This window comes from Bombus affinis, chromosome 1 (genome assembly GCF_024516045.1).
Source record: "Bombus affinis isolate iyBomAffi1 chromosome 1, iyBomAffi1.2, whole genome shotgun sequence".
Taxonomy (NCBI): domain Eukaryota; kingdom Metazoa; phylum Arthropoda; class Insecta; order Hymenoptera; family Apidae; genus Bombus; species Bombus affinis.
This window is the reverse complement of record NC_066344.1, coordinates 12,594,531-12,622,053: the sequence shown is the minus strand read 5'-3', so window position 1 is coordinate 12,622,053 and position 27,523 is coordinate 12,594,531. Positions and strand designations below refer to the sequence as shown.

At 46.5% G+C, this 27,523-nt stretch overlaps 2 protein-coding genes across 10 annotated transcripts in view; both read right to left on the bottom strand.

Annotated features, from left to right (window-relative positions):
• The window catches only part of LOC126921174 (serine/threonine-protein phosphatase 4 regulatory subunit 1-like), a 147,789-nt gene that overhangs the window by 11,848 nt on the left and 108,418 nt on the right, over positions 1-27,523 (bottom strand). For all 9 annotated transcript variants that reach the window (XM_050732502.1, XM_050732552.1, XM_050732516.1 and 6 more), the window contains one exon: positions 6,924-7,036. In XM_050732502.1, the coding sequence (XP_050588459.1) occupies positions 6,924-7,036 (113 nt within the window). The remainder of the gene's footprint in view (positions 1-6,923; positions 7,037-27,523) is intronic.
• LOC126921427 (uncharacterized) overlaps positions 7,043-27,523 on the bottom strand; it is a 98,950-nt gene continuing 78,469 nt past the window's right edge. The window contains exon 2 of the mRNA XM_050733019.1: positions 7,043-26,899. Coding sequence (XP_050588976.1) covers positions 20,360-21,448 — 1,089 coding nt within the window. The 5' untranslated portion in view covers positions 21,449-26,899 and the 3' untranslated portion in view covers positions 7,043-20,359. The remainder of the gene's footprint in view (positions 26,900-27,523) is intronic.

The window sequence follows — 27,523 nt, the reverse complement described above, 5'->3', positions numbered from 1 at the left end:
CAAACATTCTAATAAGATATAAGAAATAAATAGAGAAGGAGAGAACGTACATACCATTATCACAGATCGATTTCAATTGCACTCTTGACGCGTTCGAATTTCTCCACTCCTCTTCAATGATCAAAAACATAGGGAAAAATAATAGGAAGCCGCTAAAACCGACTTATCTCCGAATTTTATGAATGGTGCTACGGTTTGGAAATAACACGACTCGTAAAACTCGATTTTCCGTTAAATATTAGACTACTAAAAATTGAAAAAACTTCGAAAGTAATATCGGTAAATGCGAAGTAATCGACGCGATGGAGGAAGAAAAAGAAAGATGAAATTCGGAATCCAACCGGCGCGATTTATACACACTACCACACACGCGGAAGACATTACATAGTGGAAAAGTATATCGACTATTTCGAAGCCGACAGGAGTAAAGAAATTTAGGCAACAACAACACCTTTCCATCGGAGAGCGTGGGTGCGACTGAGTGTCTCGTCGGTTAGTTGGCTGCGGGAAATGCACATTCCCGATTTGTCGGACTTTTCCAGTGGTAGGGAGAACAAGAAGGGTAGTAATCTCCCCACCACTCGACTGCAAGGCCCAACGAGGGAGCGAGTAGGAGAGGGGATAGGGGATCGCGGACAAAACGGGGCTCGTTCGTTTTCGGATTGCTTCGCGCGTACTTCGTGAGGCCCACGATCCGAGCACGTGCTCGCTTTTCCCTCCCCTCTCGTAACCCGTTTCCCGGCGAGTTCCACGATCGGTTCTTCCATCGTTTCCTCCCACGTTGACGCAACCGCCCTTCGTACCGCCGGTTTTGGCCGACGAAACGCGAACAAGAAGCTCGATCTTGTCCCCACCCTCTGGCATTTTTCTCTTCGCCACGCAGCCCCAGTCCATTAATCACGCGCTGGGTCTTATCTTCTTTCTCTCCGCCTACTGCATCCTTGCGCCTTCTGTCCAGGACACGAGATCCCGCCAAAAATATCTCGCTACGTTCCTTCAGGATTAAGCGTCGCCGATTATTTACCCCTGGCATCTTCGTTTCCTTTCGAGCCACGTTCGTTTTCGTTCATCTCGTCGATCGTTTCTTTGAAGGGACGAAAGTCCATTGTTGACTGTAGCCAATGTTAAGACTAGCCAACACTATGTTTGAAAAGCTGATTCTTTTTTTGGCGCGGTTTCTACCCGGCCCACGTGATTTAGGTCTTTGGCGCCAATATTTTTAGAGGATTCTAGGAATGAGGTAAGATTCCTGCGTTCCTCTCAGGCATTTTCCAACTAGCCAATTGTATTTCTTTTTATCGTTTCATAATCTTTTGAATGTGAAAAAGAAAGAATCGATTATGGCAGGCAGCTTCGATATTTAATTTTACACTCTGGATTTACGCGGTGTTCGTTCCATGTATATAATCCTTTTTACGCGGATAAAAATCGCGTACCTAGGGGAAATCTGCTAATACAGGAAGAAGAGAAAAAATACTGTAGAGGAAATCGAAGTTATAAAAGTATTCATTATAGGTTCGCAAATAAATTGGATATATAGAATCGTACAAAAGCTGAAACAAATTCTATTCATCGTCTTTGTCCGTATTCATATTTCCAGACAATCAATTTTTTCTTTAATTGTCTCAGAGTCACCATATTCGCCGTTTGACTTATTTTCAAAGTTCTGTTTCGCTTTTATTAGAAACGTTTCAGGTTAAAAGCGCTCGCTGGAAATCTCGTTATTTTCGACAACACGATAGATTCAGACAAAGATTATGGAAGATTATATTTTCCGACCGCGTAAATCGATGGACTGTCGGTATTTATCGGAAAAGAGAGAAAAGCATAAGTTTGGTATTCGGAGGTGCGAAACTTCGTTTTACGTCTCACGAATATTAATTGGCAATGAATCATTTATAACGCTTTTTGAAAAAGTATCAAACTTTTAATCAGTTTTATTTTGTTATTGTAGCAGCCTTTAGTCGTTATCAATATAAATGATTTCTCCCTTCAATGTTACGCTATAGATATTTTTAAAACGTTAAAAATACTTTTGTTAATTAAAACGAAAGCAAAACTGAGATACTTCTTCAGATCGAAATTAAACCGAAACACGATGCACGAGTCGTGTAACTCGTACAATTATTATCTGCTAATTGAAATGCTCTTCGTCCGCGATGGATAATTAGGAACGTGTTAGCGATCGATATATAGTTACTTTTCCCTTGGCAGTTCCGTGAAGACGAAGCTAGTGTGACAACGACCATACCCAAATCCACGTCATTCCACATTATCTGACAGGGAACCGTTAGGTTTTGACCTTTGCACATGGCCCAACATTATACTTTCCCCATTACGTAGAGCAATTAGGATCCTTCCTTTGCCCATTCACAGCAAACAAACGCAACATATTACAACTGCAAGCATTTGACCACGAGAGGAGCCTTTAGTTCCTAGTTTTTAGTCTTTAGTTTTTAGTCTTGAGTCTTATGTACAGTTTGGCCGTGATTTGAACGAACTATTTTGACTTTGCTGCTTCATTGTAATATTGTACTTAATCATTTTCGTGAATAAAAGCCTACAAAATTATAAAAGCACCGTCAAGTTAAGTTATTGCTCAGTTACTCCTTTTTTATCATAAATTTTACGTGACACTAATTACGCGGTGACGGATGGATCGATCTCGGGTATCGATCGTATCGGGCCAATAATGAGAAGACACCCTCCGGTAACAGTGGCACGGATTCATAGAAACGCCACCAAGATCCGCATGAAAACCACCTTCACGGAACAACAAGTATTCGAACCCCTTTCGCTTTACGGGAACAATTGGCTTCGTTGCATTCTTATCGAGAAAGAGAGAGAAAACCCGTAACTAGAAGAGTCATTGTTATTGGAGCCATCGTTGTCTCGTTCTCGCCACCAGAAAAATAGATACATTCTCGTCTTGTCCATTTTTATCGAACATTCCCAATTATGAAACTTATATAACTCTGCGTGTTTCTTCGTTAAAATTTTAACACATTTTTTTATGGTAGGCGTAAATCAACGTTTTTTTATTCAATGTAATATATTTCTCGAAAACCTATGGGATAGAACTGTATGGGATAGAATTTATTTTACCGTAAAAAAAAAAAAAAAAAAAAAAGGAACGAAGAAGATTCTCCCGAACGCAAGTTGTATCCTGTCATTCCAGAGAAAAGAAAAAAAGGTGAAGCAGATAAATAGTAAAGGAAGAAAAAGGAAATATCCGTTTCGTTGTCTGTTAAGCTTTCACGTAATTCCTCCTCACATATTGCAGGAAAAAATCGGGAACTAGTCGACGCAACTGGCATCGTCCTCTTTCCCCGATCCACCGAAAAGGAAAAGGGGCGCGTGTCCCTTTCGATATCTGTTCCTGCTCGAGGAAGCTAATCCAAAAATACGTGAACGCATGTAGAGAAAAAGCGCGCGTGTCGTGTGCCCCTGATCACGAGTCCTGAATCTTCCTTCCTACTACCAACCCTCTTCTTCCTCGTTCGTGTCTTCCCCTATGCTATACTTCGATCGGCCCACGGAAAAACACCGATGCCGGCACGTGTTACGACCAAGATGTTCCATCGTCGTCTAGATCGTCCCTAAAAATAGTCCAGCGCCAGTATGTGACACTCGTTAGGGATCATGCTCTGTCGGGAATGCACCTTTCCTCGACAGTTGCATCCCTGTCGGAAAACGCCTGATAGCTCGTAGGACACGTGCTGCGTTTACAACACGATTATTTTAATAGAAATGGAGAAGTATGTATAGATAGTTACTAATAGATAGTAACTAATTGTGCGTTGATAGTTTGATATCAAGCTATGGATAATTATAGATTATTTTGGTAAATATTTTATATATTATTATATATATTATACTATTTCTGCATAATATATTATTTCTGGTAAATTCAATTAGACGATGAAAGAGAACCGATCAACTTCAAAAAATGTTCAACAAATTTCGTAATTTTAATGTGTCTTTAATTCTTCACAAGTAATATAGCGCGAAGTATGATAATTGATTTGTACTGCGAGGCTATGTATATAGAATATCGATATTAGTTAGATACGTCGCATATATATTATACATTTTTAATATTCCTGTCGTACCATAAGAATACAATTAAAACGACAAAATATCGAACCCTGTCATCGAATCACGCAGATCTTTCATTGAAATAAACTGTTTCGCCGCGTGAATATCAGGCGTTTAGGTTTGCACGTTTCAAGATAACCGATCGAGAATTCAGAAAATTTGTCTAGAGAATTTCCTACTAGAATTTCATCGTCCTTGTTTTGCTTGTCTCGTAGAATGACGCTGGAAACCAACGAAGCCCGATCGTACGTGTTTTTCCAACGTTAGGTCCGTTAACGCTCGGGAAATAACGATCACGCGTCCAGGTACGATCGATGGCGAGTTTATTTGCAATTCGTAAGATTCCCTTTGTCGTCGTGAGGTCGCGTATTAAGAAAACGCTGCGGCGGCACAGAAATATAAAAGGAGCGCGTTTTTTTCACGTGACGGAGGTCCCGCGCAGGTTTTAAAAGTCGGCTGTCTTAAAGTATTTTCGAAGGCCTGGGAAAAGAAAAGAGCCATTAGTGGGATGAAAACGCAGTGGCGCGTCATTTTCCACGTTTCCTCGAAACGGTCAGGTAAGAAGAAAACGTTTTTCACGGAAGGATCGCTGCCGACCTACTATAGTTGCTGGCTATTGCTTTTTCATAGATATCTTTTCCTTTTCTATCTTTCTCGTTTGTGTGTTTCGTTAGGCTAACGTTTGCCCAAGATACTCATCGACTCATAGATGACTCATAGATAGTCATAGATGACTCATAAATCGTCATAGATGACCTTCGAACATCGTTCGGTTCCGCGAAAACCGCCCCGAACAATGACGATCTTTACGGAGGACGAAGAGAAATAAATCGATTTTTCAAACGACCAGTCATTCTCACGCGTTTTATGGCTTCTCGAAATTTTCTCCTAACGCTGTCACAATTCTTCCGCTCATATTTTCCCATATTTAACGATGTTTGTTGCTGTATCTCCTGTCGATCGTCGAATAGCTGTATTTCTAATTTAATAACTGATGCCCGTTTCCTTATGAATAAATAGCAGGACATAAATTCTTGACCTGTTTTTAAGATTTCTAGTAACCTTACTCGTAACCTTTGTGATTTTGAACGATGGTAAACGCGTTAACACGTGATCAGGGAATTTTTCTCTTCTCCTTAAGCTTCGCTTTACTTCTAAACCCAACTATAAACTATTCTTCGACCAACGCCGTTATGCGTTTTGATCTCTCGTTCGAGTTTCAACAAAAAGGGATCGCGTTATTGAAATTACAGGCAGCGAACACGATATCACAAGCAAGAACATCGTCTTTAGGTTCGCCGCTGGGACGGGTGTTTCGTTTCAAAATTCCATGTAACGTAGAAGTGGGCTAGACGAAAAAGTAAACTGTAGCCAGCGTGTTCGTATAAATACCTCGCGCAGAGAAACCACGACAGACTTCCGGTGAGGCGCGTGCTACACCGGAAGCGGCGACAATCTTGTCGTCACCTACTGCGGAGCAACAGCCTCGTCTGCAACCCCAACTGGCTTCCTCGTCACGTTACCCCACCGGTAACGCGGAACACGTTCTGTCTTCTCTCAAGAACGCGTCCTGGCCTTTCTATTTTTAAACTTCCCCCGTATCCCGCACCCACGGGTCTCGTTCGGTGTATCTCGTTCGAGGAAACGGGGCTGAGCAACCGGAAAAACAAATGGCGAACCACCTAAAAAGGAATTTTCTCCAGGCCAGTTTGTGCAAGCTAGGAAACATCCTGCGTCATTTCAATTTTTCATGGTCGAGAGGGAACCAGGGAAAAATGTCTGGTTCGCGGTTGCTAAATTATTTCTGTAAAAGGTGTAATTGCAACTCGAGACGAGGTGTAGGATTTTGGATCCAAATATATGCGCGTAAAAGAATAAACTTGGTTGCAGCAATTAAAGTTTCAGCTTTCTTTTAAGAAAACCTTTGCTACGGTGTGATTATTAGTACAGAGATAACAAGAGTGCTGTGTAAGACTGAAACAAGTTGCAACGATGCATGTTTGGAAGAGTCGATGGCAACGTACAAATTGTCGATCTTCTCGTTGCCCGATAAATAGAAAGAATTTTCACACGATAGAGTAAGCGATAGGCATTGAAATCTGCGAATGTTATACAATAGTCTTTTGATAATTGGTAAAAGATTGATCACCCTTTCAACAATCACACGTATGAAACCAATTGAATGCAAGACGTAAATATGATAAAACTTACGTGCATCTAAAGAGTAGACTTTGCTATATGAATTTTGGCTATTGCGGATTAAGATCGTAGATAATGATTTAAATCGTTTCCAGACGAGGTGGTTAATAAGTTGTACAAATGGAAAGCAAAAACGGGGAAAATTGGAAAAATAAAAAACATTCAAAGATGCAGTATCTGACAGCAAAGGAAGGTAATTTATAAATTACGTGCGCAAGCAGTGCGTCAAGGATTTGGCTCAGAATTATTTCCAATCCTTTCGTTTCTTATTTAGAAGCTGTAAAATAAAATAAATGTGCGAACGCCAACAACGTGCAACGTTTAGAATAATATAACTGTGTAGAGCGAACATTTAGTAAATTAGGTTTTTCGAGTCGTCTGTTTCTGGCATGAGACAGCCTCCAAATTAAAATTCTTGGATTTTATCACATCATAAAGTAAACTGTCAAATTAAGATTGTGACTATTTGATTTTCTACCTGTTCATTTTAAATCTTCCTTCTTCTGTTTCTTTTCTTTTTTTTTTCTTTAGAATTGATAAAGAACGCGATAGATTTCTAATTGCTTCGGTTATACTTTATATCTTCGAATGTATAATTTTAATGGATAAATAAGTTCTTAACTTACCAGTATCGTCGGCGATCTGTCTCACCGCCTGCATCACTTCGTTCACGTTAAGTTTCGTTCCATTGCTGGCGGCAGTGCGAAATACTTCCACCAGCATCCTCCCGATTCTCTGTCTGTAACAAGAAGTAACAGTACGAAGGTTAGTTGGTGCAGCTGTGATTAAAAAGAAAGCGTTGTATAGTTGAAGTACCGAGAACAGCAGAGATGCCTTGAATATGTAAAAGTGGAAAGTGGAAAGAACAAAATCAATTAATTTTAATTGAAATTTTTACTCGTTGAAATGGCCAATAGTTACTTTCAAACTTGCTCTACAATTGCGATAACATGCGAAAAAGTACAATGTCGCAAATTAACATCGCCTGTTTAACATATCTTCCGTACTCTAACGATCTAATTTACGGCAAATCATAGCTCTACATCGATTCAACGCGTTTCCTTGAATCGTTTTATCTGATAAGCACGCCACATTATAGTACAACGCTATATGGATATTTTAAGTATTTTTACATTTTTATATTATAATTACGTATAAATCCATAAAAATTCCAATAACCAGTATTTCAACGAATTTTCCGTACTCTAACGATCTAATTTACGGCAAATCATAGAGCTACATCGATTCAACGCGTTTCCTTGAATCGTTTTATCTGATAAGCACGCCACATTATAGTACAACGCCATATGGATATTTTAAATATTTTTACATTTTTATATTATAATTAGGTATAAATCCATAAAAATTCCAATAACCAGTATTTCAACGAATTTTCCGTACTCTAACGATCTAATTTACGGCAAATCATAGCTACATCGATTTAACGCGTTTCGTTGTATCGTTTTGCCTGATAGGTGCGCCACATTATAGTACAACGCTATATGGATATTTTAAATATTTTTACATATTTATATTATAATTAAGTATAAATTCATAAAAATTCCAATAACCGGTAATTCAACGAATTTTCCGTACGATCCAAGTGAAATGTAGTTTTACAGCGATGATCGCGATCGACGACGAGGCAATGCACGCAGAACGTCGAGAAAGTAAGCAGACATTTACGAGCCGCGTCTCGTCCCGAATATAAATCATCTAGCAGCAACTGGCCGAAGGATACGCTTAAGGAGGGCGCGAGATGACTGAAGAAAGAAAGTGGCGAGAAAGGGCAGGTTTACCTAAGGAAAATTACATTTTCTCGGCGGAATCGCGGACGAATGCAAATATCAGCGCAGGGGACGATAATTAACGGCGAACAGAGAAGAAGTTGGCCGGGGAGAAAAAAGTTTTAACAAGGAACGGTGGGGCGCCCCCTCGTTGACGAAGTCTCGGAATCGTTCGCGTGTCCCCGAAATTCTCGACGACGATCGGTCGCAACTTTCATCGCTGTCCGGTTCCCCAGCCAATTTCGTTCAAACTTGCACACCAACGAGAGGGAAGTTGGCGAAGCGGGTGTACTTGGTCGAATCTTAACGATCGGCGCGGTTGCGGGGGCCAATCAGGATATACCGGCGGACAGAAGCCTGAAAAGGAACGGACGTCGGCAGTGGTTGTCAGTCGGCCATCGTGACGGTGTCAGGCAGAAGGAGACAACGTTCTACTCGAAACGAAAAATCGAAGTGGAAGCGAACGTGGCAAAAAAAAAGGAAACAAAAAAATAAAGATAAAAAAGAAAAGAAGAAGAGAAAGAAAGCGGTGGAAGAGAAAAGGAAAAGGTGAAACGCAAAGTATAGCAACGCGTAACGTGGCTGTATGGTGGGGATGGAAGGAAGGGAGGAAGAAGAAAAAGAAAAGGAAAAAATGAGCACGGGGGTTAAGATAGAAAGGAGCGAAATCGATGGTTGGACCGAGAAAGAAGCAACAGAAACAAAAAATCAAGGAGGTGCGCGAAGAAGACGAAGAAGGACGCGAAGAAAGCAAGAAGATACGCGAAGAGTTCGATCTTCTAGTTTGGCGTCCTCGCAAGACTTCCCCCCACCGCGCTTCAATAGCACCGTGGAGGGGAACGCTATCCTCTCCACTGTGGCCGAGTGCGTGAACGGATGGACGCGGGGAAGCGAGTTGGTGGGGGGAAAGCAATAGAGAGAGCGCTGGCAGCAGCCGCGAGGCGAGTAGACTATGTCACGATACTCGTAGAGCGATAAAGACCGAGCACGGTAGGTTGCCGAAGCGGTGGAGGGGACGAAGGAGAGGCGGCCGCGTGGTGGGGGGTAGAACTGGCACCAACGGAAGATCGTTTGCGGTACCCCACCAGAAGTTTACCGGACGATCGGAGGTGGGGGGGCGACCGTTCTCCAAAGTCGTTGGAGAACGGGTAGAGGGATGGTACCGCCCGTGAACGCCTACCGTGCCGGCGCAAACATGGCCGCCGCCGGCGTCGTCGACGACGACGACACCGACCACGAGGATCGCCACTAAATTCCGCTCGCGTATCACTGAACTTCTTCTCGCCAATCAACTTCCGATGGAAATTATACGAATGCACAAAACGATCGATTTAAACGAGCATCCGCTTTATCGCACGTTTTTCGTGATCGATAGACGCGAGACCGGATAAAGGCGGATGGGGTGTGAAATACGTACGCGGACCCAGCACCACCTCCGGCCCAAAATTGAAGTACAACTCCGCTGGTAACTTCGCGCTGCTGCGCATGTTCGTGCTTCAGGATGGCTCGTAAGATCGATAGGGAAGACGGCGGTTTCGTGACCGACGGGCTTCGGGGGCTGGTTTCGATTTTAGGGGAAAGTCGATTTGTCGGGCGGGGGAATCGTTCGCAACGATGTAACGCGCTGAAAACTTCGCGTTTAACTGTACGCTCGTACTTCCTGTTAATTCAACCAAGCTACCTATACATTACATATTCTGTAGTACAAACTTCGAACATCCCTCACCAGAAATTTTGCTTAAATTTTTCAAATTTTCTCTATTTTCCAAATCGCCTCTGTATAACGCAAAACCAGACACCTATAGGATATCCAAAGTTCAGAATAAACTTACTCCAGCTCCATTGAAACAAGTGTTACCGAAACGAAACTCGCGATCTTCCATTGCAACGACTTCGCCATTGCTTTCCATTTGGGACGTTCCGATAATTAATCGAATATAATCGAATAAAAAAAAAAAAAAAAAAAAAATAAGGAAAAAATTCCTTGGCGCCGACATGCACTGTGCCTTGGTTCTCATTATCGGTGTTAAAACCATGGCCCCATTTTAACGGGGATACGGTCGTTATTTCGACGATAACGCGTTATTACGCGATCGTGCGTAATTCGCGCGGACGGTTCTCGCCGAGTATCGGTCGCGAAATTTCATTATCCGCCTCGTGGAACGCTCACGAGGACCAGCAATATTCGGGGAATCGTTTACGAGGAAAAGGCGTCCGCGGAAAATATATCGCATCTTCCATGTCGCGTGCAACCTCCACCTCATAGAGATACAACGTTGTATTCGAGTCGCGTGTGCGCTTCCCGTATTCCGTTTGAACGAAGAAAAGTGGATTTGCTTGTCGTTCCGAACGCGCAGAGTCGTGGAAATAGACGTAACGTCACGTCCCCGAGACGGAGAAACGGTAAAGATGGATAACTATGTGCATCGTCGTGCGATGCTGCTCACTGCCAGCTACCATCTCTATCTCTTTTTAATGTCTTCCTCTCTCTTTATTTAGTACAAATGTTACGTTGGTTATTGAAAGTTTCATTAAATTTGAGATATTACGACGCGAGAAAAGAAGGAACGTCTTCTTCCCATTGAAATTTATTACGCGTCAAGTCGATCGACTAATGTTATTTATTAAATTTGGTGGTGGAATGTCACTCGCCTATTACCCAGAAGAATAAAAAAGGAGAGAAGTGTTTGAAGTGGCTGTTGAAAAGCGGATTTATCAGTCGTAGAGAAGTTGGCACGTCGATCTTAGAAATGAAATTCCTCTGCTATCTGCTTCTGAAGATTTGAAATCTTGATAATCAACGCTTTTTTAATCGACGTTCTTCTAATCACCGAAGATAGCGGAAAAATCGTTTGTTTTCATATATTCGACGAAAACTTATCGTTTTGTTATTTTACACCAACGTCGTGTTTTTCTATCGCGTGTTCGATAGTTAAAATGGGTAAACGAAATGGAAACCGGAACAGCAGGAGAACTCGCATCGAGATCTTAATTCGCGGCAATTGACCGTTCGACAAACACAATGTTCTTCGGTTCGTTAAACAAACGCATCCGCGATCGACCAACTTTACCGGACAAGTTGACCGCGCTTTCTAGCCACCGGAAGCCAGCTGTTATCTCAAGAAGCTAGCCGGCACCGAACGACAAAGCCCTCGTCTTTGACACGAGCGACCCACATTCGGCGACCAAGTTGTTTCACGATCGGTACGTACATCGAATACATCGAAAACATCGTGGGTACTTTCGCGATATAAAAAAAACAAGCGAAACTGCTGGATGAGATTCGTGTAATTATCGTGTAATTATAAACAGTCATATTCTTTAAATAAATTTCACATTCCTCTATCGATATATCGAAGTTACGCATCGAGGGGAGAAAGAGCTTCATCGCGTGTTTTCAACAATTTGCAGACCGAAGTTGTTTTTCCAATTCAAGTTGCTTTTCAAAAATTCTTCGTGTCGAACGGTATCTACACGTGCGTTTCGTTATTTATTCGAACATTTCATATTTAAACATTTCCATTCGAACAATTGTTCAACGTTTAAGCAATCTCCCATCCAGTTTCGTTACCTTTAATACGCTATTATTATTCAACCACTTAAATTTTGTATACTTTGCTTACTTTCATATAAATCATTCCAGGTAAAACGTTAATTAAAATAGAAACATTAGAGGCATAAGCTCGCCAGACTTCGTTATTTCCATCTACTTGGAAAAATATCCAAACTCGGGTAAATCTAAATTTTCACCAACAACACCGAAGAAAACGTACGAGAAAAGATAAATTACCCTTTCCACCCTCTTTTCCAAGTTCCATTCTGGTCACCAAACGAACAGTTGTCCGGCGATGTTCTCTGAAAGAGACCAGCGTCAGGAGAATTTTGCGAGACAAGATAAATTCCCATGGGCCCGAACGTCGCCCTTCGATGTCCTCCCCCCTCTCGCCCTTCATCAGGGTTCATTGGTAGCAAAGGGATCGCAACGAGGGTCGAAAAGACTGTGGGGTACCGACACTCGAAAACTCGCGTGTCTACGACTACGAGATACCGGCTTCCACGTACGGGACTTTCCACTCGCTCGTCTTCACACGGTTTTTCTAACCCCCCGATTTGTTTAGGTTCCGTCTTTGCCCTGTCTCTTCTTTCTTTGCTTCTTTATCCCTGCGTCTCGTCCGATTGTCCCGCGCGAGTTTTTCGCTCCTCGGTTGTCCATCATTGTTTCACCGAGGACAAACGCGCTAACGAATCAGTTGGAAGGAAAGACGAGCGGATAAAACGGGGCCAGAGCACCGAGGGGTTGTTATACGGCGAAAATTCCCCATAGACATGGTAATGAAAGGCGATATAGCGTTTGTTGCTGTTGTTGCGTGGATGGAGTATCGGGCAGAAGACTGGTTTCGGGAAAAGTGGTGGAAGCCGTAAAAGGCGATCGGCAACAGGCAACAGGAAGCCTTGCAAGCTCTTAATTCCTGCGAGCGTTTAGAAGATAGGGTGAACCGCGAAATCGTAGCGAAAATCAGTTTTATCCACCGAGCGATCAATTTATTACGATGCGAGAAATTTTGGAAAAACAGGATTTCACATAATTTGAGGAATCGTAGTGGAAAGGGGAAGTGAAAGGTTGGAAATTGATTTTAAGTCACGTCAACTGCAGCGAAACTCGCGATAGTTTTCCCAGATGCGCAACGGTGGTGGCACGAGGGGAACGCGAAAATCTGGGCCCCGATCATTGTAATTTAGGGGAGCGCCCTCCCTCCAGGTGCACGTACCTCGTGTCACATGCACCGCACCTAAGGACAGACGGGGAAAAACGATGGCGGTGGAAATGAGAAAGGGCAAAATTTGTTGGCCGTGCGCATCTGTCGCTCGAATGCGTTTCATCTAATCTCACGTACAATGCCATAACACCGGTCTGTCAACGAACTGAGAATACAAAAAGGAAAATCCGTAATTTGTCGGCATAAATAATACCTAATACCCAAATAGGTTTTCTAAATCCAATCAAAATTTAACGAGGCTAATTTTTTCATCCGATAATCCGCCGATATATCAAAAACGATCAAACCATCAAATCTGTGCATCTCTTCGAGTATCTTTCTTTTCTCGTCTACTTTACTTATAACAGGCATGGAATTTTCGGATGCAAAAGAGTGGGAATTACATCGAGTTTTAAGATCGAACGTTTAAAAACTATCCATGCGATGGTTTTCGTTTCTCAACATCAATCGCGTTCTTGCACTTTTGCTCCAATGTTCGAAGGGTGAAGGAAGGAAGGTTCGAAACGGTGAGAAAAATCGCAAAATTCCGAAGCGTCGAAAGCACGACGACACGTCCACCGACTGTTTTGAAAGTTTAGAAAAATCTAGAAAACACGGGTTCTCGAAAGTACGTACAATTTGAGCACTCAGGTACCGCAGACAACTTTTATATGCATATTGGTGCGCGCTACTCACAACATACTATGCACATCCTAAGGACTAATCCTTGAATTAAGCGAAAGCCTCTAATTTCCAGCAGCGGAAAAACGATAAAAAACGACCGCGCCACTTCCGCTCGATGGACTCTGCCGTGAACTCTGCGTGTACTTAAATCAGCCGAGGGTGACACTCGAGAAAGCTCGGTGCATGCTTCCTCGCTCGACAGAGGGAAAAAGCTCTGAAAATCCGATTAACGGCTAAGAAATCAAACAATCGCCTAACGTAGCTGTGAAATTCAGTGATGGGAAAACAGAGAGAAAGAGAGAGAGAGAGAAAGAGAGAGAGAGAGAGAGTGAAAAGAGGAACGGACAGGATGTGGCAGAACCGAGCCAGGAAAGAGACAGAGGAAGGATGATTTAAGTACGGAGAGGATTAACGCTCGTTCGTTCAATTGGTTTATGGTTTCACGTTCTTCCGCGACAATAAATAAGCGTCGAACAGTTCAACCAGGCCGAAGAGCGGCAAATGTTGAAGGTTTGTGAAGCGAAGGACGCGGAGACAAAAGAGCGGAGAAAAAGAATCACAGGAGGGTAAAAAGGAAGGGCAACTCGGTGGCGCACCTCCTCCGGCTACTTTTATTATCAGGAGCAAATAATATTTCGGTGGCTGCCTTCTAGAAAATGCCATCCCTGGGCATGTTTTTATTCTTCCTCCTTGGAACTCCTGTCTCTCGTCAGAAAGGGTATGCAAAGGTTTAAATCTTCGACAGTCGATAACATGGGATCGGCTAATTCTCTGCTTCGAAAGGAATCTACGTAACGTCTCCGAGTCACGGTCCAACTTTAAATCCTCTGGATAGAGTTGTTTGGAGAAGTCTATTCTATCTAAAAAGTACATCGTTGTCATTAGAAGCATCGAGACTGTTTATGGTTGAAACATGAGTTTTCCTAATAACCCGAGATTCTATAGGAATAAAATTTCTATTCCAAAGAAATAACTGTATCTGACAAGGTTGCCCATTATTCACGTTCTACGGTTTGTCTAACGAATTTCGCTACTTTCTTAACAACATGTCTGGCCGTTGCGTGGAGGTTTTACCAACGATTAACCTGTCCACAAGGACGAATGGTTGGAAATGGAAAAACACCAACGACATGGTTTTGCCCGTCTCGTCGGTGTCGAAGATTTGCTCAACAACGAACATGTCCCGATGATAGCACGCAGGACAAATCCGGCGTATAATCATCGGCGACAAATGGTCGGCCAACTCGAGGAAATAGCGCGGATTGCTTTTTCTAATTAATCCAGGTCCGTGACACCTGGTATCGTCTAATTGCTATATTACTCGACGAGGATAAGCGTAATTTCCGTTACAGGCATGCGCGATTAGGATAGTTTTTTCAGGGTATCGAAGGGAGAAACAGATTTACGGCTCGTTAGTCGGTCGTACAGCTCTTATAATGCATCATCGGCAAATTCGAAATCAACCGTGTAAACAGACTGGGTCGAGACTGTTCACAAACACGAGAACAAAACAGGAGGGACGACGTGCGCATAACGCGCGTCGATTCGTACGGCTCCGCGTAATAACCCAATTAGCGGTGTTCAGCGTGTTCGCGGTAGATCGATGTAACGCACGGAGACAAACAATTCGCGAAAACCGACGTAATTCGCGCCTCCTATGTTGCCGCGCGTCGATCCGCCAAATCTCGCGCCATCGCTCGCCCAATATTTCCTACAAACACAGGCGTTTCTCCGTTAACCAACTTGATATCTAATTTCTTCCATCTATCGTTCTCATCCAACATTCACGATATCCGTATACCACACGTATGTACCTCCATGCTACGTTGTCTCACATTCTATCTATACCGACGTATCAACGAGTGTCATGAATTAATGAAAACGAAGGTAACCCTTGCTCGTGTTTCTTCGCGGGAAAAATCGAGCGATATCGACGAAACGTCGAGGCAACGCGACTCCGTTGGAACGCGACCACGAGAATCCAGTGACTACGCTGTTTCTCTGTGTCTCTTCTCTTCGAAGCGACAAGCAGTCGATAAATCGATGGTACAGCAGGTAGATATAATATCGTTCCGATACATACCAACCGAAAACTTATGCCGTTTTCTGTTCGTCCGGTGGCCATGAGGTCGATCGCACACGCGATTCGCGGGCGACCAGTTTCCACCGGGGAGGCGTAGTTACACGAAGAGAAACAGAGAGAGAGAGGAAGACGAAGCGTATACACACGCGTGTTGCTCGTCTGTTGATTCCTCACGGCTTGGACGCCGCTGTCTGAGAGAACGACGACGTAGAAGAAGAAGAAGAAGAAGAAGAAGAAGAAGAAGAAGAAGAAGAAGAAGAAGAAGAAGAAGAAGAAGAAGAAGTAGAAGAAGAAGAAGAAGAAGTAGAAGAAGAAGAAGAAGAAGTAGAAGAAGAAGAAGTAGAAGAAGAAGAAGAAGAAGAGGAGTCTGGTAGCAGGGTCTCCGTGGCACGAAGGGACTGCAGAGAGAAGGAATGTTGTTGTTGTGCCGGGAGGCGGTTGCATCGGGGAGGCGGTGGAGTGCAACGGCGCGACCGGCGGCGTGGATCAAGCGGTGGAAGAGCGACAAGGAGGGAAAGACGATGCAACGCGGTGGAGAAAGAGGGAGAAGGATTCGACGGAGAAGAGACGGGACGGAGTGGGGGGTAGTTTGGCGTTCGAGGCGCAAGAGGGGCGGCAAAGTCAATGCACCGCAGGGGAATGCAACGCGCCGCGCCAAGCAATACACAGAGTCTACTACGTCAGAGTGCATTCTACCGCACTTTACGACTACGTCGTCGCTGGTCTTGCCTACTATACGCGACTACGTTTTTTTCTGGCATACGCTTTTCTCTGAATTTTCCCTCCCCCTATCCTCTTAGTAGGATAACGTCTTCGCGCACATGGAGCAGAGACGAAGTTTGTCGCGGACCAATGTTTTCCATCAATTTTTCGCGAGGCTGCAACTTTCTCACCTTCCCGGCACATTCTATTTCGGTGGATTTAGGCTGAGGTCGATGACACTGTACTATCGATAACGTGCGTGTATTTTGAAGATCGTTAATTGGTATTATTTCGCGGCGGGATATCGGAATACGCGTGTACCTTTTATTTTTCCTCTCTTAAATTATTTAGTAAAGGCAAACATTTGCCTGTAATTCCTTCGCGTAGATATTACCTACGCGACAAGCAGGCAATTTGTAAACATCATGATATCTATAAAACGCGTCAAGATTATTTACAGATGGAATGATTAGCTTCCGACGAGAATAACGAGAGCTCTACTTCGTCATTTTGAACGTGTAGCTACACCGTGGGAACGATACAACATGGTGGTAGAATCGGTGGCGTGCGAGTAAAACGCGAATAAATGGTAAACGCAGTTGCTGCCATGTTCGGCGTACAGATCGTCACGTACTTCACGATCTTTGTTCGCGTTTCACGATATTCAAAATTCCTAAACGAAATGAACCTCGGACATGGAATACTCCAACGACCGGCATTTAAAAACCGAAACCTGCGCTTGCACGAGACTCGCTCCTAGGTGAACTTGCTTTCCCACGAGTCACGGGGGCCGAGCTTGAAAGCGAGCGCGTTGCGGCGAGGCAGAACGGCGCAAAGCTGAAGCCGGTGCGCTATCGCTTCTTGGAAGCAATGCATCACGGGACGATGCATACCGAGGCGGCGCGTGTTACGAGTCGACTCGAATCGAGTTCTCTCGCTAAACAGGACAGGGTAAAAAGCCGGAGGCGGAGGTAGGAAGAGGGAAGGTCGTGGCGGAGGTGGAAAAAGGAACGGGCTGAGAGAACGAGGAACACAGAAACGCTTAAATGCGGGCCCTGGTTGCGTGGCGTGTAAAGCGATAAAGAAAACTCGGGCCACGACGTTCCCCGACTTTTGTCGGGCTGTAAACAACCGGCGACCGTATCGATCTGACGTGACACACACGTTTCTATGCTCCGGAAACCGAACGATTTCTGTACACCGCTGTCGGGTTACGTGCTCGTCGACTACTCCGTTTCTTTATTTCCCCGAGTCGTTTTTTTCCCCTCTCCGAGGAGATCCGACGTTTTTCCCTTGCAGGAAATGGCACGCGAGTCACGCGGCGGAAACGGCCGCGTAAGAACTGGGAATGCAAGCAGAAGTAGCTTTCGAACGGTACATTCGCGGTTTTGCGCGGACAAATCGAACAGTCTTCGCTTTCCGAAGAATTCCAACGGTGCCCGTCGAAATATCAAATCGAAAAGAGAAAGAAGTAATTCGTTCGAATCGTTCGAGGGGAAAAGAGATATCTACGCGAACGATAGATAGCAACGACCTCGAAAGCACGCGGCTTACCGCGTCCCACGTATGCACGCCCGCGCGACCCGCGAAATTACACAACAACGGAAAAAGAGAAAAAGGCGGAGAGACACCGCGTTCCGTTCTAATCCCTCTCCGTCCACGATACGGTTCTCTCCCGTCCGTCTTTGTCCGCTTCTTTTTTCCTTATCGACTATTCCATGATTACCAAAGAAATCCAGCGAAAGGAACGGGGTAAAGAAAAGTCAACGCGGGCAATCTAAAAAACGCGCGCGTATTCGAGCACGCGGCACGACGAAGAGCTGGCGGCGTGTGGTCGTCGTTCGTGCAGTTCAGTCACTCTTGGCCGTTCGCACCGTACCCTCCCCCCTCTCCTTCTAGGTCCCACATACGCGTACCTTCCCTTCCACGGCCGCCAGAGCCCTCCCTCTCCCGCCGCGCGTACGTTTTCTTTCTCTTCCGAACGGCGCGCGTTGGTTCGCGATCGCGAATATCGGTGTACGTGATCGCACACGCCGCGCCGGTGTGCCGTAGAACGGCGTGTCCGTGTGCCGTTCGTTCTTGGACAACCGCGCGAAAGAGATCGGCTCGAGTACAAAGTCCATATACGTAGATGAAGTAGTGTGCGCGTGCGTGACACGTACGTGTGAGGGAACACTAGAGTAGGAAGGGAGGCACAGCGTGAGTAGCGTGTGTACGCGCGACGGGTTGCGCATGCGCGTCGCGCACCCCGAGAGGCGCACTGAATGAAGGCCCCCACCATCGCCACCCGACGGCCACGCACACACGGTATATACGCGACCGTGCGCGTCGCCGCCGCTGTTACACGATGCGGCTGGCTAGCAGGATAAAGGCCCGTGGTGTTTGCTCGGCCGTGGCTTCCAACTTTGTCAAATTCGACTGGCGCCTACCTACAGCCTTCCCGCTCGATAAGAACGTCGCTTTTGTGAATTTTGTCGGCCGTTGAATGCGTTGCTCGAATTGCCTTTTAATTAGACGAATCAACAGAGGAAGATACGCATCTTATTTTTAATTTTTGAAAGTACAAGTTTTGTTTTTCGATCGGCGAGATTCGTACGGCGTATTTTTACAGAGTAACAGTTTGTAAATATTATCGGACCGCGAAAACAATTTCGTTTCTATCGTGCAAGAGTAACGTGGTCTATCGCAACGATTTCTAGCTGGATTTCGCACGGGCCGAAGATCGAATTTCATTGGCCCGCATCCGCGGCGCGTACAGGCGAACGTCCCGCTCGGCCAGAGAACCGTCGACGACGTTCGGTGTCTGTATTACTACCACCGCCGCGTCGCCTTCCTCCTTTGCCGCGGCGCGGCGGTGTGTCGAGACGAGGCGCTACGAGAGGAAATTAGAAATTTGCTCGGCGGAGATGGTTGTAGGATTGTTATTTGATTCGTTACTGCGGGCTCTGCCGAGTAATTGCGCAGCAAGCCCCCAGACTCGGAACAATAGCGTAGAAGCGAGAAGGAGGACTCGAGGCACGTAGCTCGTCGAAAAAAGAAACGGTATTGGCCGCCGCGCCGGAAATATCTGCCCCAAGGCGATATCCTATTGTTCTCTGCGCGCTAAAAACAACCGGGTGTAACTAATTAACGAAACGAATACACGTGGGCGGCCACGCAACTTCCACAAATCCGACAAATCCTCGCTATATATCGAGCCGAAAGCCCGATACGCTAGAAAACCTCGTTTCCTGAACTCTGGCAACGCGTTGCGCTGGCTAACATCTCGTTGTACGGACAATCTCGAGATTCAAAAGCATTTTATAATTTGCCATTGTACGCGATACCACTTTCTCCAACGAATGGACTCTACAGAAATAAGATACGAGTTTCTCAACAATTGAACGTTCACATTTACGTAACGAAATTGCCAACGAAATTAGGAAATTTAGGATAGAAAGTAAAGTTCGCCTGAAACGTTTAAATCTTGTCTCGTTTCGTTTCAACGAGAACGAGATTCTACCTCTATCAAAATGATCGATAAAAATTGTTTCATGGTATCAAAACAACGCACACAGCACTCACAGTATGCGCCACGTAAGGATGCACGGAAGAAGACGTGCACGAACACGCTCGTGGAGCGTCGGGTTTGGCCATCGGCCGACATATGCCGGCTGCCGTGCGTGCAGCTGCTATATCGTCCTTTGGGTTTGGGTCGGTGGGTGACACGTTTCGCTCGTTGTGCACGGCTGGTACACACGCGGCAGCCAATGGGTATTGATTTGTGGAGTGAACGCACCGCACCCCCTCCCCTCTCGTCGCTTTCAACCCCTCTCTGTTACACGATGGCTCTGCCACGGCGCGTCGGCTCGCCGCTAAACAGGCTGGTCCGCGCGCGTACACGCTCTCCGCTTCCCTATAGAGACCAGATACACGCACGAATTCCTCACACACGCGTCACAGACGGTCGCATACACAATTACGGCTTAGGTACACCCCCCTTTCAGAGAGCCCCCGATGACCGCGCGAGCGCGTATATACAGTACACAGTGTCCCACCCTCCGCTTGGTTCAGAGACCGCTTCCCACCGGAGCACCCCATCTACCACTGCTGCAAGGGGGGTTGACTGCATCCTTTGGGTGGGTCAGGGCCAGAGAGACGGAGAATCGCGGCCGGATTCGGCTAGGTCGAAGAGACGAGTGGAAGAAGAGTTCGTCAAACCTCCAGAGAGATTCAGCGGGTACGCGTGTGTGTATGCGTGAATATTGGCTGCGTTTACACGTACGCCCTTCGAGGGTACCGTGAATCCAGGAAATTCCTGCGTTTCGAGGAATGCTGGCGATCGTGGAATTCTCGACGTGAAACGCGACTGCGGTTACAACCCCACCGAGAATGTCGTTGCTCGTTATGAGTGCCTGGATCGATGGAATCTTAATTTGGGGCTGTATTTCGATTGCCTTGAGGATCGATATTTGGTAGTTAACTATGGGAAAATAGCAAAAAAAAAAAAAAAGAAAAAAAGAAAGAGAAAAGAAAAGAAAATGAAATAAAATCATAAGAGAAGCATGGTTCGAGATGTTGTTACACGAGATACGAGAGAAAAAGGGAACTGAGTATAAAGAAGAAAGGAACATTAAGTAAAGAGAACGCAGAATTCTGGTCACCTTGGTGGCAAGGTAGCGCATACCACGAGCTTCTCCATATAGAGTCAAGAGAGAACGTACGGGTCCGTGGCGAGCGCAAGGACACGGTCCAAACACACGGAGCGAAGGGGTGAACGTTCGCACGGGGGTGGAGTAATGAAAGAAACGAGTGGGGCGGGGCGTGGGGATGGAAGGTCGACGACGGGCGACGATGGGAACGACGAACGGTGCCGCTGAACCGTCGAGGGGATAAAGGATACACGACCAAGCGCAGGAGTAGAGTAGCGAACCCGCGCGTTTTCTCTCTCTCTGTTCCACACAGAGAGACGAATCCATCGTCCCAGGAAGGAGAGGAAGAAGAAGCGACGAAGAAAACGTTGGAGAGAAGGGGTGTAGAAGAAGAACGCGCCAGGGGACGGGAGAAACACGCGTGCGCGCGCGCGAGCACGACCGAAGTAAACAAGTGGAAGCAATGGAACGGGACGAGCACCGGTCAGTGCGCTGCATTTGGTGCATTCCTGTAGTCTGCGCCGCTGCGGCTCGCGATGGAGAGAGCAGGAGAGCCAGCAAGCCGGAGAACGTTGGACAGAGACGGGAGAGAAGGAAGAAGGCGAGAGAAGAGAACGTATGAGAGAGACTCGAGCGTCAAGGGGAAAGGAGAAAGAGCGACGAAGCTCTGCAACGCGGCACGCCACTTTGGACCGACGGACGCAAACCGCATTCCCGGCCGTGACCTTCGCTAGGACATCGCCACTGCCCCCACCCCCACTCGGCACACACCACTCTCTACCCCTTCCACGTTGCACCCCTTGCCCCCCGGCCGTCGCGTTTCTGATCCTCACCGCCCCTCCCGTGGATGGTAATCGTCTTTCTTTCTTTCTTTTCCTCCTTCTTTCTCTCCCTTCTGCGTGCTCTGCCTCCCTCTCCCTGTATCTTCGTCTCGTTTTATAGGAAGTCTCTCGCTCGTACTAATCGCGAGATCACAGCGAGAAGAACGTGGAACCGCGCAGCATCCCATGGACAACGTCGTCTCTTTCTCTCTATCGGCCGTTTCCCACCCTGTGCAGTCCGATAGTCGACGAACTCTCCATTTGGTCGCGAGTTTCCCTCCGCGAGTGCCTACCGGGGCTAGTAGCTGGCCTTCCGTGGCGACCCTCGAGGTGCCGGACTTTTTTATTTACAGGACTTGTTGTCTTGGTCGGGCGGCGCCCTCCTACTCCGCTCAAGTATTCCACTCACTTTGGTGGAACTCTAAATCCGTTGGTAACGAGAACCGCGCGAATCATATGATTCACGAGGCTATAAATAGGGTTGGGGAAAATCGGAGGCGAAAGTCGAACCGAACCGTTTGGAAACGCGGCAATCAGCGGCTAGGGTTCTGAACGACGATTTGAAATTTCCATCCAAAAACCGGACCGCTTCCGTATTAAGATTTCTCAAACCATCTCCAACAATAAGAAACGAACGTACACGATACATTCGATGTAATTATCAAATTGTAAACTATCGATTTGTAAAGTAGTAGCTATATGCTTACTGATAGTAGTAGTAGCTATATACTAGCAGAGTGCCGTGAGAAACTGTCATCAAGACGATTTTTTCGATCTCCCCACGGTCTAACAAAACGATCTCTGTCTCTCAAGACTTTAAAGGCATTCTTGCTTACAAACCGCGAACGAGATTACAAGATCTAGCGGAACCGAGTGGCGGCGTGTCGCGGATCTTCAGGAAAGCCAGGACGGAAGAACGTCGGAGGCCACTTCACAGGGGCCGTTTTAATTTCCTGCCGCGGCGAGAAGCCAAAGACTCCGGGACACCGAACGCTCGCTGTCTAACCCAGCGCCCCACGAGGGAGATTCCACCGTGCCGCGAGCATAGAAGGGAAGCGAAGAGAAGAGGAGCGAAATACGGGAAGAAGAAGCCAAAGAAGAGGAAACACACGGTATAAAGGGGAGAGTGGGAGTGGAAGCAAGCAAGGGCACGGCCCTGAAGAATTTCAGAGTCCTCTCTCGGCCGCTCTTTCTCTAATTTACGAGCGGTCGCCCTGAATTCGAGCAAATATTTGTCCAGCGCGTCCGACTAACGGGTGTATATAAGAGAAATGAAAAAGAGAGGCGGGGGCGGGGAACGGGGGGCAAGGAGGGGTACAGGCGAAAGACACGTAGGATCGAAACGAGAGAGAAAACGGGGTAGGAGTAGAGACACAGGCGGGAGGAGAGAGCATCATTCATAGTTTCTCGAAAAGCGTTCCCTTCACCGTTCTCTACTCGTCAACGAATATTTTTTCCTCCTCTCCTCTGTCGCACCTTCTCTATACCTGTCATACCTTTCTCTCTCTCTCTCTCTCTCTCCCTCTCTCTTTCCCTGCGTTCTCTCTAGAACCAACGTTCTATCCACCGACCTTGCATTTCGAGTTCCAAAAGATTCTTTGAAGGAGGCCGCCCAGAGTCTAGCCGGAAGCACCTACTGGAAAGTATTCGTCCGAGAGGGAAGAAGAAGGCGAGAAACCGAGTACCTGGAAGTCGTGTTAACACGCGCTGCTGGACGCTACAAGCCGCTCCAATTAGCATCTTCTTTTTCTCCTTCGACTTCTTTCGCCTTCTCCTCGCGCCTGACTCCGCGGCTTCCTTTTCAGCCGACTCACACACGACCGACGACGAGCACCTGTTGAACGGACCCCGAGAACTCTTCCTCTCCCTCCCTGCCGCCTCCGAGACACCGTCGATAGCCTCTGCCAGGTGTTCCGATACGGATTCTAATCGTTCTCTAACCGCTACAGGACATAGGAATAAGTGATGTTTCTGTCATGGCGAATGATATCTCGTAGTCGTAGATAATTGATGGTTTCGAGTGGATAAACGTTTCTGAAGAAACGGTCGCATCAATGCCGATGACAAATTCATGGAGTCTTATACCGTATCGGTTGATAGTTTCAACACTGTGCTATACAGTTCGCATGCATTTCCCTCGTTCTACTTTACACAAGCCGTTTTATACGCCGCTGTTACTACAACTCCACCAGTCGTCGAGAGTTAACCTTAAGGGAGTCTCAAAAATTCCATTACCACGGGTCTGATTGTAGCACGGAATAATGCAGTCCCAATCACGCTTATGCGATTTGCAATCACAGTCCGTGCATGTTAATTGAATTTCAAAAGATTCGATTTATTGGTTACGTCTACGAGCTGGGAAAAGGCTCCGATTTTCCAAGTAACGATTGCCTCAAAAGATTCGATTTACACTGATTACGCAATCGTATATTTTCGAATACGAGGGACGTTCCAAGAATCCCATTTTTTCTATTGCTCTACGACAGTTTCGCCTTTAGAAACGAACGTCAATGAAAAGGAGGAATGCATGCGGCGTTTTCCGGCAATTGACGCGTCAATTCACGCCGGCTGCAACCAGCAACGGCTAGTTTCGCCGCTTCCGCCGGGGCGCAAAGTATTTTTATAGTTGGCTTGGAACAGAAAAAAAGGAAAGAAGAAAAGAAATAAAAGAAGAGAAGCGGACGGGCTCGTAAGCAACGCGCAGCAATCCACCGGACGGGGACCCCTCGTTGCACGGCCGGCCCGCTCCTGCTGAGCGAAATACGCCGGCATCCAAATAATTCGGGATACGCTCGTGTGAGATATGAATGAGAGGAGTGGGTACGGCGTGGTGTTGTTTACTGTCTGGCAGGAACGGAGTAGAAGAAGAAGCATCCGCGTGCACCGACGAAAAACGAAGAGACGAACACGGGGTGGCGAAGAAGACGAAGACGAAGAAAACGGGGAAGAAGGGGAAGGAGAAGAAGAAAGAGAGAGAGAGAAAGAGAGAAAGAGAGAACACAGAGTCGAGTGGTATAAGAGAATGTGAACGGGAGAGAAGAAGAAGGACGAAGAGCGGAGGGGAACCTGGTACGAGGACGGGGACCGGGCCCAGGATTCGAAGAAAGAAGAAACGGGGAGTCAACGACCCAACGAGAAGTGCCGTCTCTCCGCGTTAAGGCGCGCTCGAAACTCTTTACCTCTCTGCTCTCTTTCTCTCTCTCTCTGTCCTTCTTTCTCTCCATCTTGAATCCGCGCAAAGACCTCCGCTATTGCGGATTGATACGGGATCAAGGCCGTTTGCCTTGCGGAATTCCATTGCCTGTGCGCCTCGTACAGGTGGTAGAACCTGATAAACGCGAACGACCAAGAAGTATCTTCTTCATGGTTCTTCTAATTTTGTTCTTTGGAATCGATTCCAAGGAAGAGTAAATAAAAGTTGAAGGACCTTGTTATTTCGAAGCGAGACGTGTACGTTGTTATCGAATGACAGAGCGGAGGAGACGGTGATCGAATGAAAATGAAGGCGCGTTGGAACAACGATAAATCACGATAGATCTGCACCGATCTAACAAGGCCGTTGGATTACGTCATTGTCGCCGCTAGAAAGGAAAATACCACGGCTGTGCGCAGGTTTAACGCCGCCACAGAGCGCTTCTGACCCGTGTAAACGAAGTCAACGACGATCTACGTCTATTTTCTACTCCAGAAAGTTCCGCGTAACCATCACACGCTGGGTATACGTCCACCGAGAAATTTTCTATTTGATTCTCTTTGACGATACCTAGAACGCTATACTCGACCGGATACGTGGAAAACGTTCCTCGACGACGATTCCAGTCGAATACGAAACGCGCACGCGCGGCCGAGAAACCGCCGCCGCCTCTTCCTTCGAATCCTATGAATGATTGTCGTTGTCGCGGTGTGGTCGTCAATCTCTTGACGTCACGGCAGCAGCAGCAGCAGCGGCGGCGGCGGCGGTGGCGGCGACGGTCGTGTTACGACCGTGCGACCGTTATGTGACCGATTGGCACACGACAGCCGCGCCGACTGCTAGCACCTGTCTACGCGACTCTCCTGCTTTCCCATGCTGTCCGGATTCGCTAGAGGTGTCCCGTGTCTCGCCCGATCGTTGCGCCAATACCACTCGAAATTAACATTCTAGACGCTTCTAGCCTCACCGTTCCTGGTAGCCACAGTTTCACCACGCAATTTTTAATTTACTGCTAATCCCTTCTCCGCTATTTCATCCTAATATCCCCAATATCCTAGATCCTAAAAATTTCATCCTATTTACATCGAAAAATAAAATATAGACTAGTTCTCGATCGTGGTTCGTGCTTTCGATGCAAAGATTCCTATATACGAGCGAAAAAAGGAGAGACGCGAACGATTATTTCGCTAGCGAGCCAGCGAGTCGTTGTTGATCGACGACGACGTAGGGCGTCACGCCGGCGAAAAAATTCCAAATCGGCGCGCTTAAAGACACGCCAGTTTCGGCGAGTGGGATTGATATGGAGATTAAAGGGAGGGGTGGGGTCTGCGAGCGAGAGATCGGTCGGCGACCGAGTGAGCGAGATAGAATGAGATGTGTGCGAGCGAGAGAAGCGTTTCGAAAGAGGAACGGAGACGTCATGAGAGAGGGCAGAGAAGGAAAGAACCAAATATATATATATATATATATATATGTATATATATATATAAAACAAGAGAAAAAGAGAGATAGATAGATAGATAGAGAAAGAGAGTGAGAACGGGGTAAGGGGAGGACAAGAGGGTCAGTAGCTCTGCGTTCTCATGCATTCCGCTCTGTCATGGCGGCCAGCGACTCAGACACGCTTCGTCTGTCCTCGTTGTGCATGCACTCCGGGGGCAACGTGCAGTTCGTCCTCGTTGCACGCGGCTAAAGAGGAAAGAGAACCGAAAGGAAGGGGTGCCAGAGGAAGAAGAGGCCTGTGGGGAGATGGCAAAAGACGGTAGGAATGGGGGTGGGGTAGGGAAAGACGGAGGGGAGCGCCCACTGCGTTAAATGCTCCACGGCGAAGGCGCGCGCGTTCTCTCGCCGTACTTCGGGCCCCCTTTTCCTCGCCGAGGCCCTTCTGCGTCGCGACGTAAACAAGCCAGGGCCACGCCGCGCTCTCTCTCCCCCTCCCTCTTTCTGCCGCTCTCATCGCCCGATACCAAGCAACGCGTCAACGTTCGCCGTGTCGCGTACGACTCGAATTTCTTGCGATATCTATGAGAAAATTTAATCGAAATTTTGCTATCGTTGTCGATTTTCACACTCTTGAAAGTTACAACGATCGAATCCAATTTTTCTCGATCTAATAACCGATAGTTTGCTTTAGCCGTAAACGAGACATCGTTGGCCACGTTTATAAACCGCGAATGTTCGCGCAATTTAAATACTCTACTGAAATATAAAACGTAATGTAACGGAATAATGTAACGAACAATTGGTACAAATCGACACAAATCGATGTAAACGGAACAGGATCGCGAAGATCGCGTACTCTGTTCGAATGACGACAGTACGCGTGGAACGCGATTGTCCGATGGAATACCGCGATCGAGTACCTGAACACGATCGACCGAAACGGTACATTGATTCGTAGCGACGATTTCAACTTTTAAACCGTGGCCTGAAGTTACAAAGTGTGCGAAACGCGAATTACAGCGTACGGTTCACGATCCTCGTTCGAAGAGCACCGAAGATCACGAAGACAGTCGATAGAGACCGAAGAAAGGGACAAAAGGGGATGAACAGAGAGGATAAGTTCGG